General features: G+C 51.1%; 2 protein-coding genes across 3 annotated transcripts; one reads left to right on the top strand and one right to left on the bottom strand.

The window, feature by feature from the left end:
* Positions 1–586: 586 nt before the first annotated feature.
* On the bottom strand, positions 587–11,944 carry UBFD1 (ubiquitin family domain containing 1). Of its 2 annotated transcripts, none has more exons than XM_056503246.1 (7): positions 11,856–11,944; positions 10,971–11,237; positions 10,684–10,892; positions 9,597–9,662; positions 9,304–9,409; positions 6,262–6,344; positions 587–5,046 (listed from the first exon to the last, which is right to left on the bottom strand). In XM_056503246.1, exons 2-7 carry the CDS (start codon positions 11,218–11,220, stop codon positions 4,936–4,938), a joined length of 825 nt encoding a protein of 274 aa, XP_056359221.1. In that variant the 5' UTR covers positions 11,221–11,237; positions 11,856–11,944; the 3' UTR covers positions 587–4,935. The 2 variants fall into 2 exon arrangements, with proteins under 2 accessions (XP_056359221.1, XP_056359220.1); XM_056503245.1 differs by lacking the exon at positions 11,856–11,944 and adding an exon at positions 11,648–11,745.
* Positions 11,945–12,009: 65 nt separating this feature from the next.
* On the top strand, positions 12,010–17,271 carry EARS2 (glutamyl-tRNA synthetase 2, mitochondrial). Its single transcript, XM_056503243.1, has 9 exons — positions 12,010–12,243; positions 12,697–12,852; positions 13,001–13,190; positions 13,710–14,182; positions 14,931–15,039; positions 15,586–15,739; positions 15,845–15,975; positions 16,231–16,366; positions 16,580–17,271. Exons 1-9 carry the CDS (start codon positions 12,054–12,056, stop codon positions 16,661–16,663), a joined length of 1,623 nt encoding a protein of 540 aa, XP_056359218.1. The 5' UTR covers positions 12,010–12,053; the 3' UTR covers positions 16,664–17,271.
* Positions 17,272–17,441: the final 170 nt, after the last annotated feature.

Below are 17,441 nucleotides of genomic sequence, written 5' to 3' on the forward strand. Positions count from 1 at the left end.
CCCAGCCCGGTGTGCCGGGAGCTCTGCCCGAGGGAACGGGGGCTGCGCTGGGACCCCCCGCCTGAAGGGAACGCTAGGGCACCAGGGGCAACGGGAACCTGCCCGCGGGCACACGCTGGGAGAACGCCAGCCAACTGGGGGCTACTGAGCTGTGCCAGTGGGGTTTGGGGTGGGGGGAGAGGAGGGGTCTAAAGGCGGAGGTGAAGCCGAGTCCAGCGTGAGAAACCCGAGGCTGTTAAATGGGAGTGGGACTGTGACACCGCAGCCAGGGCTGGCCAGCCCCGCAGGACCGGGCTAATCCCGGGGAAAGAGCAGATTAAAGCCCGGCTTTGAGCAGGGAGGTAGAGACCACCCTATAATTCACAGCCCGTGCGTGTGCAGTGGCACAGGGCAGCAGAATGCAAATCCTCACCGTGGAAGATGGGCACGCACAGCTTTGATGTGTCACCAGGTGTGGGGTCTCCTGAATTTCGGCCGTGTCCATCTTCCTGCAAAGAAACTCACTACAAACCCTTTGCTCACAGCTGTTCATGCAGGAGGAAGCAGCTCAGTACATACAGAATATTGAAACACTCAAACACAGAAATACTTAATTATCAAACTTTAATTCTTAAGACTAATCTTACAGAATAAAACACCAGGATAACCAGTCAAGGTTACACTTAAAAAAATCCAGCAGTGCAAATCTAAGACTAAATATTTGTCATCTCCCTCCCCCCAAAATAGGCAATAGATTATTTAAAAATACCATAATACATGGTACTCACATATTCCATTTAAAATAAATCTGCAGTGGACACAAATATCTAAGTTGTTTTTTTTTTATTTTATATAAAACAAAAAAATTAATTGCTTTGAGTATGGATAAGACAGAGTGAACTTCCATGAACTACCAAGGTGAATCCTTGGCTAGAAGGTAAAATGGCCACGTTTCATACAAGACTTGGTAGAGCTCTCCTGGTCCCCGCTCCCCTCTGGTGACAAGGACATTCACTAATAGAACAAGATGCTAACAGCCTCAAGGTAACAGATGGGGAGAGGCTGCTGGACAGAACCGAGGGTGAACACAGCTCCACTGGAAAAACCAAGTTACAAAGGGAGAAAAGCAAGGGAAGGGAAGTCTGGGAAGAAGCCCTGCAAGGATGGGAGCAGGGAGTGCAGTGCCCGAGGCAGGGTCAGGACCGTGGCTGTGGGCAGGGGGGCAGATCAGACCCCACGTGGCACCTGGGCAGTGCAGCAGCAGGGAATTGTTTCTCTTTACCCCTTGGAGCACGGATCAGAGGGCACCAGCCAGCAGAGCAAGCTGGGCAGGGTGTGTGGAACCAACACAGTGTGGTGGCGGTGACAGTTTCTTATCTCCTTTGAATCCAGATCACTCTCTTCCATCACCAGAACATCCTGACCATAGTTACACATTCCTCATCAATGTCATTAATGGAAATCAATAATTTACTCAATAAACTTGGTATGAAACCATGTGAGTAACACAAGCTCTTCATGCAAGACAGTCTCTGTTCAAACCCTGACCAGGCTGAGCAACAACACTTCTGCATTCCCAAGGAAGCACTGACCCTGGCACTGCTTACACTTGGGATGCACAAACAGAGCAAAGAATATCGAACTTGGGACAAGCAGAGGAGGAGAAACCGGCAGTGCTGGGCATGGAGAGGAGGAAGGGATGGCACACAGGTGAGCTGTAATACCCAGTGTCATGGAACAAGGCAGGGAGCTGGGGCACTGGCAAGAGGAATCCCGAGATGGCAGCAAGGAGGGGACACTGCCTGGGCTCTGGGAGCAGCAAACACCAGCTGTGTCCTGCAAGGACCTGCATTTGCCTCACACTTTAATCTGCAAGTAGCAAACCCAGAAAACACTCAGTGCAACCTCATACAGAGAGGCAGCCCAGGATGCTCCCAGGGAATCACACTTACACCCAGCAGGAACCAGTCACTGCTGAGAGCACCCTGGTAAATTGTAATTTAACTGAAACACGCATCTGTGCAGCTGTTACTGGTAACTTCCCACAGAATAGATGTCAGATCTCAGAATCATCTTTATCACCAACTCCAAATACTGAGTGCTCTCACACTTAACTCACACTGTCTCTCACTGAGGACCAAACTCCTCCCTGGAGTTGTGCTGAGTCTGCCTTGGGATGGTCACAGTGACCAGAGAACAAAACCCAAAGCCAAGAGAGAGGCAATGGCTGTGAGGCATCTGTGGCACTATCCCACTAAAAAGAGGGTGTTTCCTAATGTCAATAACTGCCTTGGAAAAATTGGTATATGCCAGAACATTCAAAACTCCACATCATTCCCTAAGAAAAAGGATCTTAAAAGCTGCTAACTTCAACTAGAATATTCATTTCAAAGAGGTCCCAAGAAGCTTGTGATATTGAACCAACAAACATCAGCTAAAGCATTTATAAGCCACTTTCCTGTATTTTAATTCGTATTTTGCACATAGAACAAAAAAACCAAGGATTTAATTTTTTCCAATCAAATCCAACCTGCAAGGAAGCACCTCAACAGGATCACATTTTCTTAGTGTCTAGTATTTTCTTCATGTTTAAAATTGCTTTGTAGGTAACTGAGGATTTTGTGCTGAGTTTTTTTTGAGCTGCTGGGCTGTACCTGGCCCAGCACAGAGCAGCTGAGCCCCTGTGGCACAGGGTGTGACAGTGCCCAGAGCCCCAGCAGTGCTCAGTGCCTGTCCCCACTCGCCCCAGAGTTACTCACCCGGTCACTGTGTCCTGCACAGAAGCCACAGGAACTGGGGAGGAGCTGGAACTCGGGCCCACCCCAAGAGAAAGGAGGTGAAGGGACAGGGAAGGCAACAGAACATGATGCACAGACAGGTCTGAGCATGTTGAGGAACAAAAGGGAGCTGATCATCATAGAACCAGCGAGGTGGCAAGTGCCAATGTGGCCCCAGGTGACAGAAAGAGCCAGTGTCACCCCTGCACTTCATCCTGTAGTGCCTACACCTTGCTCCAGGTAACAAATTGTAAATTTAAGCCTTAACACCAGGAGTGACAAGTAGGAAATCACAAGTGTGATGGCTGCATTTCACCCGTGACATTGTCACCAGCAAAGCCAGGCCAGCTCCTCTCTGCCCCCACTGCTCCAAGGGACTGCCAGGGGAACTGCCAGGGCTCTTCTGACCCCAGCCACTGCCAGGACACACTGCTGCTGGCTTGTACCTCAAGCTACAAGAGTAACAAGCACATCACTACTTTCTATGTAGGATATGAAACTCATATTTTAAACTTTTGTTTTTGGTTTTTTTAAATATTGCGTGGCTGTTCTAGCAGAAAACACAAACTGAAAGCTGCTATCTAGAGGCTACAGGGAAATATGTGGCCTCAACACCTACCAAAAAGCCACTGTGTTTTCCAGTCTCTCAAGTAAAATAAAAATAAAATAAATGCTCATTTGGGAATTTGCACCTGCTGTGCTTCAACTCGGCTCTTCCCTCAAGGAGACAGAAGAGTGGATATGGAGCATATTCAGATTAGCTGTTCCTAAAAGGCTGTTTGAGCTACTGGGATGGGGCAGCACTGAGCCCCAGTGCTAATGCACAGCAGGGATGTGGGAGCTGCTCCAGCTTGGCTGCACATGCCCCCATTATGGCCTTTGCAGCTGTCCAGGGCTGAGGGCTCTGTTCAGAACCCCTGAGAGAAATGGCACATGGATGGCTGGGATGGCACAGAGCACCACAGCCCAAGGTGCAGCACGTTCCTTCTGACAGAATGAGGTGTGAGGGCTTCTTGTGAGCTGGAGCAGGAGAAAAGCTGGAAGGTGGTTTACATTTCAAAACATCACTTGCTGGATGGTTAATCTAAAGTATGATTCACTGAATTCATGATTGCTACAAATTTTCAAATCCAACTCTCCAAAGACTGCTGCTGTTATTAAGAACCCAAAACAGCATCTGAGCTTCTGCCTTCCTTACTGCCACCACCCCAAAGAGGGCAGGAAGGTCTCAGTGGTTCCCTCCCTTTGAGAGACCTGTCCCCCTGCTCCCACCAGGCAGCACAAAGGTGTTTCCATCCATGTCACTGTCACTGTGTCCCCCTGCTCCCACCAGGCAGCACAAGGTGTTCCCAGTCCAACAGCTCAGTGCCAACGCAGCAGCTGCAAAATGATTCTGGACTGCAACATGCAAGAGCAAGAAAATGCTCCCAAAATGCAGCAGCCCAGGGCAGGGGGTGAAGCACTGACGGGCACGAGAGGGAACAGCTGGCAGCACTGGGTCACCTGCTGTGACAAAACATCCCTGCAGAATTCACCTGCTCCAAACACACTACACACACCAACCTGGAGCTGCCAGAGCCCAGGAAAAATCCCAAACAAGCAGGGCATCTTTGGGTTAAAACAAAGAATTAGTTCTGCTACCAAGGAGTGGAGGCTGCCCTGGAGGGCCAGCAGGATATGGCTTCACTGAACAGCAACGCTGTGCACTGCTACAGTTTATTCTTATAAATCTGCTCCTCAAAGTCCCAGACACAACCAATAACTAAATTAAGCCTAATGCTGATAACTGAGAGATTATGAAAATATTTGGTTTTGTTCAAACCACGTAAAAAATCCTCAATAATACACTGTAATATTTTCTTTTTAAAACTAAACTGGAAGATCAACTCTCAGCAGATTTAAGTGTATTACACACGATATTTTGTGAATTAAGGTTTATTGATTTCCATTGTATTTGCTTTAAATATGGTTGAAGCTGACTGCAGAAAAGGGATGGTGAAATCTTTAAGTTAGAAGTAAACTAATGGTGAAAGAACATCACCTCTGGCTTCCATCCATGCCTCGTTTAGCATGTTTTAATAATAAGTTCCAGGACTGTCACATCCAGGGATGTTGGAGGCCTCTCCCAGCAGTGTCCTTAGATTTGTGTCATTTTCCTGTGCCAGAGGTGAGCGTGCTTTCAAAAATACTGCCACTTCCCCAGCACCGTGTCTTTGATTGCATCCACATACTGAGTTGGGACCCAATAGACCCAGTAGTAAGATGCTTCTGTTGGGCCCAGCTGAAATGCCTGCAATTAAAAATGACAACATTTACACATGGGAACAAAGAGCTGGCCCAGTGGACAGGCACAGCTCATCCACTGCCAAACCAGACCAGCCTGTCCCACTTGCTGCTCCCTGCAGCACTCGGGGCACACCACAGCTCTTTGGTGGGCAATTAAAGGAGCACTGCAGAGAACCAGAGCTGCAGAGCACTGAGAAAACCACAAGAAAACCCTTTTACAACATCACAACAGTAACCAGAACTCCTGGCCAGTTTCAAGAACGTGAGAAAATTATTCTGGTAGACAACCTGGAGCATAACTCAAGAGTCTCTAAAGAGAGGACAGAGCTGAGAAGCCAAACAGGAACTAAACAAGACAATGACCATGTTTTTACAGTCATGGGATTTTATATTTAGACATAATGTCCTACTCTCAACTTCTCTCTTATGCCCAGGAGAGGGGCAGCATGGCATACCAGAGCCTCTGCCCGTGCTGTGGGTAAGTTTATTGCAACATGGGCTGAACAGGACCTCTTCTCACATGGCTGATCAAAAATCAAGTATTTGGACAGAGATAGAGCAGCACCCTCCTGCAGGCCATGACTATGAGGAAAAACATTTCCCTTCCTACTTCCTAAAGAAGGAAACAGACTTCTTATAGAAAAGAAACTTACTTCAACATCAACAGTTAGTTACTATACTTTGAAAAGCAGGATCTTAAAAAACCTCTGGATTAACACAAACAGCCAAAATTTCAGTACATTAGCACAGTTTTCTTCTGAAATATAAGTTTGCTAGATCCCATGTGAGTTGTTCAGAAAATTACAAGTGTGAAAAGATACTACAGCATCAAACTCTTTTTTTTGTTTACCTCCATTGAGGCCTGTTGCTCATATAAATACCACAGAATCTGGAAATTAAACCAGGTATCAAAAAATGCCACTACCATTAAGAAATCACGAGCTATGTTGTGAGTATGGTTACTGGTTTAACACTGTCACAGTCAGGGACAGTGTCAGCATTCACAAAATAATGCTTAAGCACTTCATGTTTGTGTGAAACCAGTCTGGATTTTCACACAGCTGCAGATACTCAATATAGACCCAAAATGCTGAGAGTGTGAGAGGAGCCCATGTCCCCATCTCCACCATCCACCTCCAGCTGCTCTGACCTGCAGCCTCAGTGGTGTGCACTGCACGAAGGAATTAGATGGATATGATTAAATAGAGCCATTACTCACCATCATGTGATAATCCTCATGGCCTTCAATAGGTTCACTCACCACATTTTTAATGGACCCCATGGGTAACTTTTCTGTTCTCTCTACATTAAAATTGATCAAAGCATTATTTCTGACATGTGGGGAAGCAGTATTTCATATTCATTTCACACACCACCTCCATTAATGCCAAAACCTCCTCAGATCTCCCCTCCAGGTGAGTTTTGGACACTGCTGCCCAGGATGTGGTGGCTGCAGCACCACACCCCACACAGACCCCACAGCTGGACCCCAGTAGTGTGAAGGAATCCAAACCTGGATCACACTGCTCCACTGCACCACATGAAGCATTTCAGTGTTCATTATTTAGGCTTAGAGTGAGTAAGGAGAAATCCCAGGCTTTACATCATGTTTTCCCATTAAGAACTCCCCTGGGAGCAGCAGGGATGCTCATCCTATGGAATTTAGTCCAGGTATGAAAATATTCAGGACTGAGTACCAAGGATTACACTGAACTCTCAACAGCAAGCCTGAAAGCTGCCAAAGATATGTTGACCTAACTCTGAAAGCTTAGGCCAGGCTTTACCCTGAGGCAGCGTGCAGAGAAACACAGAGAAGGGAATATAAAAGAGAAAACAGAGAAAGAAACAAGCAAGAGAAACTGAAGCCCCAAAAAGAGCACAATTACATGGCAGAGTGACATCAGCTGGCCAGAGGCAACGACAAGAGCAACAAAGTACAGGGCCCAGAGGTTCCTGTCAGCTCTGTCCTCACTCCTTTCTGAACACTTAATTCCAAGGTCCTGCCTGCCTTTCAGTTGAAGCACCCAGCATCAGCTGAAAATTATCTTCTTGAATACAAGACAGAGAATACCCAAAACACTTTACAAAGCAGAGACTGAACTCTGAGTTCTTGAGATAGATTTTGGTAACCCAAAAAATTTCAAACCTACCTACAGAAAGCAACAGGGAGACAAACTCAGTAAGGTATGGAAAAGTATTCTCTGCCTCATAACTGAGCTCACTCTGAACTACCTGTTCAGACCTGTGACTTCATCCATGAGGTAAAACCCCACTTTGAACTTGTTTAGCATCCCCCAAATCAATTTCTGCTCCGAGTATCCCACCAACAGACAAACCCTATTATCCACACCTCTGTGGAAGTGACACAGAGCACCTGGGGAACAGCTGCCTGTACCAAATTCAGACTACAAACTCCTACACAAAGACCCTGTGAGACCCAGGGAGGCTGCAGGGCTGAGGGTCAGAGCTCCAACTCCCCAGGGCCAGCAAATGACAAGCTGTGTGAACATCCTGATGTGTATACTCCAGCCCTTACTTGCTGGCCTCTGTCATGGGTTTCTCAAAGTAGGAAGGAGTTTATCCCTATAACAGCCAGCAAATACAACCATTCCCCAGGGGCAGCAAGCTGCTGCTGATTTGGGGAAGTAGGGGAACAGGTTACAGGAAACACAACTAGAAGAAAAATCAAATTCACAGCTTAAGCAACACTGTGTAGAACACCTCAGAAACACTATACTTGAAAAGTCATCTAGGGGGTGATGGAAGAGATTAGTCACCTAAATATTAAACATGGATTTAGAAGCTGGGATCAGTAACAAAAAAATCTGCCTGCCCAACCTATAGAGTTAAAAACACTCCCAATGCCTTGCTCCACCACTTTGTCCGGGAGAGAAATCACTGCAACTGGCATCAAGAGAGGTTTTAAAGCCAGAAAAAATCTTCACAGTCAAGCCTGTCCTACGAAGAAAGGGTCAAAAACTTTCGAGATTTCTGCTTGCTTTAGAACTACTGTAGCAGCTGGAGGCAGTATCACCACCCAATTAGGCTGCTTTACAGTGAGTAAGCACCTCCACCCCTCCTGATCATCACTTTATATTGGCCACCCCAGTCAAAGCACAGCTTCCTTGGCAAGTGGGGGGGATCCCAGGGTCCTGTTTAGCCCCAGCCAGCAATTCAGCACCATGCAACCACTCACTCCCACTGCCCTGCTGGCATGGGGAGGAGAACCAGGGAAAAAAGTAAAAAACTCATAGTTTGAGCTAAGAACAGTTTAATAACTGAAGCAAAATAAAATATACTACTAATGGTAATAGTAATAGTAATAAACAAACAAAAACAATTAAAAAAGGAACTCCAGAGAAACGAGTGATGCGCAACACAGCTGCTCCCCACTGCTGACCAATATTCAGCCTGTTCCCCTTCAATGTGTCCCTCCCACAGCTGCTCCCAGTTTATACTGCACATGATGCTTCGCGGTGGGAAACATTCCTTTGGCCAGCTCTGGTCAGCTGTCCTGGCCAGGTCCCTCCCATCTCCCTGCGTGCCTCCTCACAGGCAGAGTCTGAGACACCAAACAGTCCTTGACTGAGGGAAGCACTGCACAGCAACAACCAAAACATCCACTGCTATCAGCACTACTGCCATCCTGAATCCAAAACAGCTCCTGGGAAGAAAACTAACTCTATCCCAGTCAAAACCAGGACACAGACATCCTCAGCAAGGCACATTATCCCCATTTCATTCCCAGCTCCTCCTGGCACTACTCACAACTGCAAACCAACCCCTCTGCACAGCACCACAGTCGTGCATTACTGAGACAAGACACCCACATAATTTTGGCTGGAAGGACAGAGAGTGCCAGAGATGCCAACACTCTCAGTTTCCATCCCAGTTCTGAGTTTTCCTTCCAAGTCTTGGCTAAGCCATTGGGCCCCTGTGTGCTGCTGGCATCAAATCCATGCTGCTTATGGAATGCTTTGAGAAATGCCAAAAATACCCAATACTATCATTTACAGCACATTGGACCATTAGTCTGCTGACACCACTGAACTCCAGCTTTTCAGGACCCCATGTGGAGTATCCAGTACTATTCCATGACCTGGAAGAATGGCACAGGAGAAAAGGAAACAAAGTTTTCTGAAGCGCTGCAATACCAACACCATTCCCTAAACACAACTTAGAGCAGAAGCTTTTCTAGGTCACACAGCCCAGTCACAGCCCAATCACCAACTGCTCATCCCTGAGGCTGAGAGGTGCTCACCTTTTGTACCAATCCACAGCTGGTCTTGCTCGAGTTTGAAGGTCAGTCTGACTTTCCCCCCTGACTTGTTGTACATTCCGGACAGCGGCACCGTGGGCAGCCGCTCCTGCAAAGAGACACAGCCAGTCAGGGCCACTAAAACTACATGCTCTCAACTTTTTAACCATAAGGACCACCCATCCATCCAGCTTTCTTCTGAGACAGCAAAGAATGACTGAACCAGTGGGGAAAGGTCTCAGATCACAGAAAGTCTCTTTTCTGATTCCTAGTGTCTCGAGACATTACTCACGTACCTGCACACCTTTGACAGAAGGCATCACATCGTCAGGTTTTCCTTTATCCAACACTTTTCTGTGTTGCTAAAACATAAAAGCAGGAATTAAATTCAGAGGAACATTACAAAGCTCTGCAGTGTACCTCCAGCTGCCCCCTGATCGCGTCCCAATGGCACTGAGACAGCTGAGGGCTGTCCACAGCATTTATCATGGGCATCAGTTATCTTCACACTTAGCTGTGCACTTTATAAGATACTCTCAAGAAATTATCAAAATGAATGAAACTCCAACATAATGCCAAGGATAACAGCCTTCTCAAATACACACACACAAATACATGTCTGTAAAAACCAAAATATTGCATCCAGTGAATGGCAGAAACTCTCCACGTCTGGCAGAGCAATCCAGCCCCAAACCAGAATGGATCAGAGCAGTGGTAACTTTCAAATCCACACGCACAGCTCATACCTGGCTGAGCACCTTTAAGAAATAATGGGACTTACACTGACCGTGAATCATGAGAAATCACAGAAAACCATCGGCATGCTTCACGGAGGCACTACTTAATTTTAACTAAGATTATTTTGAGGAAAGTACAGAGCTGGTAATACCTTGAGCTGACAATCCTTCACCAGCCCCCCACACTGCAGGACCATCAAACCAGCCCCACTGCACTGTGCTTCATAATGTGAGAGGAGAATTCAACACCCACATCCTCATCAAGGCTGGGACTGCTGAGGGGACTGCTCACTTGGTGCTTGTTTCAAGCAGTTTGTGGAGATCAAATTATTTTGTGTTAACAAAAATTAGTTAGGTTTCAGACAGAGTTAATCTGGGTTGTGTTTGCACTAACATCCATCAAACGTTTCCATTTCTTCATCAAAATGCTCGGCTGTGCCTGGTACCACAAGCAGTGTCTTGCAAAGCCTCAGTCCCTGCTGGACTAAACAGTTCTCTGCTACTCCCCTGCCCAGAGTCGTTCCAACACTGAGCTGCCAGAAATGAACCCCCAACCTGATCTGAGGAGGGACCCAGAAGTGCCTGCAGGAAAACCAAATAAATCCTACTGCTCCCCCACGTCAGCAATTATTGAGATATTAATTACCTTTTGTCTGCAAAGTGGCTCCTTTTTGTTTTCCTCAGCTTTGACCTCTTGTTGAGCAGCTTCTTTAGGTGTATTTACTGCTAACACATCGTTGATGGTAGAGCCCACAACCATTATTTTCGCTCCATTTGTCACTTTGATTTCCCGCAACGTTTTCTCCTCTGGCAGAAGTCCCTTGAACATAACTTTCTGCATGGCCGGCGGGAGGCCTAGAGACAAGCACAGCGATTAGAGCCGGCGGCGGCGGCCGGGGAGGCGCGGGGGAGGCGGCGGCGGCCCCGACGCACCTGTGAGCGAGTGGATCTTCTGCTTCAGCTCGGCTCCCGTGCTGTCCAGGCAGAACTTCACGTCGTACTTGTTCTTGTTCCAGATCACCTTCAGCTCCACCAGCTCTCTGCCGCTGTTCTCGTCGCCGCCGTTGCTGACAGACCCCTGCGGGGGCTCCCGGCGCTCCTCACCCTCCGGAGATCTCCCGGCCGTGGGCGAGCCGCCCCCTCCGCCGCAGCCCAGCGGCAACTCCTGCGCCTCCGCCTCCATGCCCGGCTCCTCGGCACCTGTGGGGAGCGGACAGGAAGACCCCGGCCCACGGGACGCTGCCTCGGCACAGCCCCGCTCTAGCCCCCAAAATCGCCCGCAGCGCGACTCCCGGCGCGGCGCCCCCTGCACCGGCACCGCGGGCTCCGGCCACCGCCGGCTCCGGGCACGGCGAGCTCCGGGCACCGCCGAGCTCCGGGCACCGCCGGCTCCGGGCACGGCGGGCTCTCGGCACCACCGGTTCCGGGCACCGCCGGCTCTGGGCATGGCGAGCTCCGGGCACCGCCGGCTCCCAGCACCGCGGACTCCCGGCATGGCGGGCTCCGGGCACCGCGGGCTCTCAGCACGGCGGGCTCTCGGCACCACCGGCTCCCGGCACCGCAGGCTCCGGATACCTCCGGGTACCGCGGGCTCCCGGCCGCGCTCGTACCATCAGCGGCAGCAGCGGCGGCAGCCATGATGATTGTGTACAATCCGCCGCGAGGCACGCCGGGAAACGCCGCCGCCGCCGCTGCTGGGCCGTGCCGGCTCCCGTAGTCGCCCCCGCCCGCCTCTCAACGTGGGGGCGGTGGGACCCCCAAATCGCACCCCCCGCAGCATCAGCCGCGCCGCGCAGGGAGGCGGGAGGAGCGCCGAACCTTCCGCTCAGCGCTCCGGGAACGGGAATCCCCCCACGCTGTCAGGCCCGTGGCAGGGGCCGCGGTCCCCTCGCGTAAGAGAACGAAGCGAGTGGCGGCGCCTTTAAGGGACGCCCCGCCCCCGGCGGCGACGCGCGCGGGGATTGGCTGCCGCGGCCAGGCGGAAGCGGCGCCGCGGCCACGTGGGCGTGTGGCGGGATGGCGCGAGCTGTGCGCGTGCTGCGCTGCGCGGCGGGATCGGGATCGGGATCGGGATCGGGATCGGGATCGGGATCGGGATCGGGATCGGGATCGGGATCGGGATCGGGATCCGGCCCCGGCCCCGGCCCCGGCCCCGGCCCCGGCCCCGAACAGGGGCCGCGGGTCCGGTTTGGGCCCAGCCCCACAGGTAACCGGCCCCTCGGCAGCCCCGCCCCTGCCCACCCCCGGGGCTCCGCTGCGGCGTGGGCGGAGTTTTGGGTTGGAAAACTTCAATTTTGACTCTTGAGGGGCGCGTGTGGCGAGGGGGCTGCTGGCTCCCCGGAGTGCTCCTGCTGGAGCTCCGGGGCTCGCCCTTCCAGCGTGTCCCGGTGCTCTCCCGGTCGTGCGGGGTCACTGTCGGTGTATCCGCGGCAGTACTGTTCTTGGCATGTGCCAGTTTATGTGGATTTCCAGGTCGCTTCAGGGACTCTGTTCCTGGGAATAGTCGTCATTTTCACAGCCGGTGCCCCCGGTGTGTGTTCCTGCGGTGCCTCGGTGACGCTGCCATCGAGGCACCATCCAGCGCCCTTCCATCTCGTTTTTAGAACTCTCCTTTGGGTCCTCTTTGTGACCGCCTCCTCTGATTTCTCCACCACTACAGGTTTTCTGCATTTAGGTGGCCTTAGGACTGCTTTGTACAATTATATCTTTGCCAAAAAACACCGAGGGACCTTTATTTTAAGAGTGGAGGATACAGATCAGAATCGGGTGGTGCCCGGAGCAGCAGAAGGAATAGAAGATATGTTGGTCTGGGCAGGTATTTAGAGACATCTTTCGTTTTTCTCCTACTGAAGCCTTACCTTTCTTTTAGAGGCTGACAGAGCTCAGCTGGGGGTGGGTCTGACTCTGCCTTTGGGCTGTTTTGGCAGCCCAGCCGTTCAGCTGCTGCCATGCCGGTGTTGCAGGTATTCCCCCGGACGAGAGCCCCGGGCGCGGCGGCCCCGCCGGGCCCTACGTGCAGTCGCTGAGGCTGGAGCTGTATGGCCAGGCCAGCGCAGCTCTGCTGGCCAGCGGGGCTGCCTACCGCTGCTTCTGCAGCCCCCAGCGCCTGGAGCTGCTCCGCAGGGACGCTCTGCGCAGCCAGCAGACCCCGCGGTACGTCCTGTGCCTGTCCCTGTGCCCCTCGGGGCTGGAACGTCCCTGTCCCTGTGCCCCTCGGAGCTGGAACGTCCCTGTCCCTGTGCCCCTCGGGGCTGGAACGTCCCTGTCCCTGTGCCCCTCGGAGCTGGAACGTCCCTGTCCCTGTGCCACTCGGGGCTGGAACGTCCCTGTCCCTGTGCCACTCGGGGCTGGAACGTCCCTGTCCCTGTGCCCCTCGGAGCTGGAACGTCCCTGTCCCTGTGCCACTCGGGGCTGGAACGTCCCTGTCTCTGTGCCCCTCGGGGCTGGAATGTCCCTGTGCCTCTCGGGGCTGTGCCTTGCACAAAGCCTCACAGCAATGGGATTGTGCCTCGCTGTCCATAGAGAAGGAAGGTGTGTTTCGCTCTCCAGGGATGAGGTGTTTGACTGGACGCATAGTCATAGGTTACAGCAAAAATTCAGGCATCTGCTTAGAGTTTTGGGTATGTAGAAATGCCTGGTGTTCTCATCTTGCCTCGTTCTCCTCTCCCAAAGATACGACAACCGGTGTCGGCACCTGACGCCCACAGAAGTGGCCCAGAAGCTGTCCCAGGGCCTGGACTGCGTCATCCGCTTCCGCCTGGAGAAGGGAGTGGAACCCTTCCAGGACCTGGTCTATGGCTGGAACAAGCATGAGGTGGCAGAGGTGGAAGGTGACCCCGTGATTCTCAAGGGGGATGGCTTCCCCACGTACCACCTGGCCAACGTGGTGGATGACCACTACATGGGCATCACCCACGTCCTGCGCGGCACCGAGTGGCTGGCTTCCACTTCCAAACACCTGCTTCTCTACAAAGCCTTTGGCTGGGAGCCTCCTCAGTTTGGCCACCTCCCGCTGCTGCTGAACAAGGACGGTGGCAAGCTGTCCAAGAGGCAGGGGGACATCTTCCTGGAGCGCTTTGCTCGGGATGGCTTCCTGCCAGAGGCCCTACTGGACATTATCACCAACTGCGGCTCGGGGTTCACAGGTAACACCACAGGCTCCTGCCTGCCAGCTCACTTCAGGCTGGCTTTGTAGCATGGGCTGGGTTTATTTTGGTAGCTGAGAACTTTGTCAGTGTTTGAAGGGGTCAGGGAATGGGTATAATGTAACCAGTCAGTCATTGAGGTGCCACCTGACCTTCTGCGGAGCTGCTGTGGAAGGAGCTGGAATGGTGGAAATCTTTCTGCTGCTGTGCAGCCATTAAAATTGAGTCAGGTGCTTAATAGGTTCTTCCTTGGGAAAGCCCTCACTTCAAGGCTGAGAAACTCTGTGAAGTCTTGGGAAAACTTGCATTCTGTGGTTAATAATTGCAGTGTTGTCTGACACCTGTGCCACCTTTGCTTTAACTTGACAAACCATGAGGAGTTGAGTCAATGTCTCCTTTTGTGGTTCTTGCTGTGTGGGGATCGCAAATTAACTTGTGTTCTGAGAACTCTGCCTGGGAATGAAATCTTCCTTGGGCAGTGCAGCCTCTGGCTGAGTGTGACCTCTGTGGCTGACTGAGGGGAGGTGTTCTGCCGAGGGAGGTGACAGCAGCCAAGCAGAATGCCCCATGGCAGCATCCCGTGTGTGCATGCTGCCAGTTCCCTCCTGTGCCTGCTGGGGGATGTCCCTGCTGCTGCTGGCACTGCACAGGTGGCTGTCCTGTGTCACCTTTCCTCAGCCCAGGCCTGTGCTGTGAGGAGAGAGGTCATTGTTCAGAGCCCTGTGATTGCCTTTGGGTTGTGTTCCAGAGAAGCAGATGGGAAGGACTTTGGAGGAGCTAATCTCCCAGTTTGAAGTAGGCAGAATTACAACCCATTCTGCTCTCCTTGACCTGGAGGCGCTCCCAGAATTCAACAGGTAAAGAATTAGTAAAATGTAATAAGCACCATGTCAGTGAGAATTTATTTCTAGTACTTGGCTTGTCTCCCATTCTGTGCTTGGACACTGGGGTTGGCAACATTGAAAGTCTAGGCAGAGGGAGGGTATAGCTGGGTGGATCTAAAGTTTTAAGTTTATAACCTAAGAAAATAATATCTAAAAGAGTTAACATTTCCAGAAGGTTCTTCTGCAAGTACACTTGTGCTGCTAGGACATTGTGCTGCTAAGAGTGGCCTCATCATCAGTTCCCTGTGGGGCACCAGAGCTAAATGCTTCTTTTTAGAGTCTGACTGGTATTAGAAAAGTGTTGCTTTTCTAACAGTTCCAGTTTTAGCTCAGTTGGTCAGAGTGCTGAGAATGCCAGAGTCGTGGGTTCAGTCCCCAGATGGATTCCTCCTTTAAGAATTGGACTTGGTGATCCTTGTGGGTCTCTTCCAGCTCGGAATATTCTGTGATTTCTGTGAAAGGTGGTTGGGGGGATCCAGCCTAACCAAGCAATGCAAAAGCAGGGCTCTTCTCTTACAGGGTTCACCTCAGCCGTCACATTGAGAACCAGGAGCTGCGCCAGAAGCTCGTTAGGGAGCTGCAGGGGCTGGTGGAGCTCGTCTATGGGGATCAGCAGGTGGATCCTGATGTTCTGGAAAATGAATATGTGGAGCGAGTCCTCCTGCTGAGAAAAGTATGAGTAGTGGCAGAGCACTGTGCCACCATCCTCCAGGCTGAGGAATTGCAATTCCTCCACAGCACAGCCCTCTGCCCTGCCAGCTTTGCTTTCTTTCCCCAGGGTCACATAAGCCTCTTGAAGAATCTGGTGTCCAGTGATTACTCTTACCTGTGGGTCAGGCCCTCAGTGTCCCGGCAGCAGCTACAAACAATTTCTGCAGAAGTAGATGAAATAGGAAAACTGGTCATAGGGTAAGTGTGCTGCTGTCTGAGCTGAGTAGTGGCAGCAAAGGCTCCTCATCACTGAAAATTGTAGTCTTAATCAGCATTACTGCTTTTTCTGTGGTTTTCCAGGTCTGTGGCATAACTTTGTACTTTAAAGTTGCTCTTTTGAAAGAATTCTGCTTCTAGTGAGCAGAGGGAGCACCCTGGCACAGGTCAGGGGTAAGGGATAGGAATCCTGTGGTTTTCGTGTCACAGAGTGTAAGGACACCTTCTTTCCTAAAGGCTCATGACAAGGCAGGGAGCTGCCTTCACTGTGGAGGAGTTGAACAAAGGCCTGAGAGATCTCCAGAAGCAAACCAGAGACACCAAGTACAGCAGCATGATGCAGCTCCTCCGCTTGGTGCTCAGCGGGCGGCAGGTAAGAGCTATTCTGAGATTACCTGCAGTGCTCTGGTGCTAATCCTTCAGGTCCCTCTGACCAGGGCTGGCATTTGCCTTCAGGAGGAGAAACCCCAAGGCTTTGTTTGAGCTGCTGCTGACCCCCTCCCAGTCTCTCTGTCGGTTCAGGGTGCACAGACACATGCCAGGAGTCTGAGTTCCCGTGTGTTCAGTGACTCCCTCTTGTTTGCAGCACGGCCCGAGTGTTGCTGAGATGATGGTGACTCTGGGAGCTGAGGAGGTGTGTGGCAGGATCCACAGAGCACTGTCCAGCTGACATGGGACGTCAGTGACGCTCACTTGGATGGTGCAGGTGGCACCTGCGTGATCATCTCTGAGCTGGGTTTGAGGCCAGGCAGGTGCCTGTGCTGCTCCCATGTCTGAAGAAACCTGCACTAAGCACAAACCAGTTTGGGACAAGAACCAAGTCCAGATTCAGCTCCATCCTGCTGTCGCCTTGTACAAGGAGCCTGGTTTGCAGGGTGGGACAAGATGACATGAATCAGCATTTAAATTCAGACCATGTGGACAGAAAATAACTGAACTTCTGACAGCAGCAGATCAGATTCTTTTTGGAGAGGGCAGCACAGTTAGGGTACCTACAGCTACAAAACACAGTTCCCCAATAAATACAGTGGGGAGATATATATATATATATATATATATATATATATATATATGTAAACATATATGTTATAGCTGCTGCCCTCTTAGCTGCCCTGGTGTCCTGCCAGGCTGAGTGAGCTGCTCAGAAGGCAGTTTCCTCCCTGTGTACTGTGTCATGCACGTGGTTCTGCTAAAAATACCCCTGATCAGGAGATTGGGATGTTTGTTCCTCTTTTGTCTGACGCCCTTTTAATTATTAAATTAATGTGGTGACTTTGATTCTGGTCTCGCCAATACTCTGCATGTGAGGGGAGAGCTCGGAGGGGTGGTGTGCTTAGCCCACACTCACCATGAACACTTCCATGCCATGGGCACTCAGGTGGGCTGACCATGGGCACTCAGGTGGGCTGACCATGGACACTCAGGTGGGCTGATCATGGACAGACCAT

Source organism: Oenanthe melanoleuca, chromosome 14 (assembly GCF_029582105.1).
Source record: "Oenanthe melanoleuca isolate GR-GAL-2019-014 chromosome 14, OMel1.0, whole genome shotgun sequence".
NCBI lineage: Eukaryota > Metazoa > Chordata > Aves > Passeriformes > Muscicapidae > Oenanthe > Oenanthe melanoleuca.

What these genes read in the sequence shown, in the direction of transcription:
- UBFD1 (XM_056503245.1), bottom strand. Translation starts at nt 11,675, where the DNA reads ATGGCTGCCGCCGCTGCTGCCGCTGATG. An exon ending in GAAGATCCACTCGCTCACAG is followed by an intron (nt 10,893 to 10,970) that starts GTGCGTCGGGGC and finishes GCTTGTCTCTAG; the next exon opens with GCCTCCCGCCGGCCATGCAG. An exon ending in CTTCTGTCAAAGGTGTGCAG is followed by an intron (nt 9,410 to 9,596) that starts GTACGTGAGTAA and finishes GTCTCTTTGCAG; the next exon opens with GAGCGGCTGCCCACGGTGCC.
- EARS2 (XM_056503243.1), top strand. Translation starts at nt 12,054, where the DNA reads ATGGCGCGAGCTGTGCGCGTGCTGCGCTGCGCGGCGGGATCGGGATCG. An exon ending in AGATATGTTGGTCTGGGCAG is followed by an intron (nt 12,853 to 13,000) that starts GTATTTAGAGAC and finishes CCGGTGTTGCAG; the next exon opens with GTATTCCCCCGGACGAGAGC. An exon ending in CTGCGGCTCGGGGTTCACAG is followed by an intron (nt 14,183 to 14,930) that starts GTAACACCACAG and finishes GTTGTGTTCCAG; the next exon opens with AGAAGCAGATGGGAAGGACT.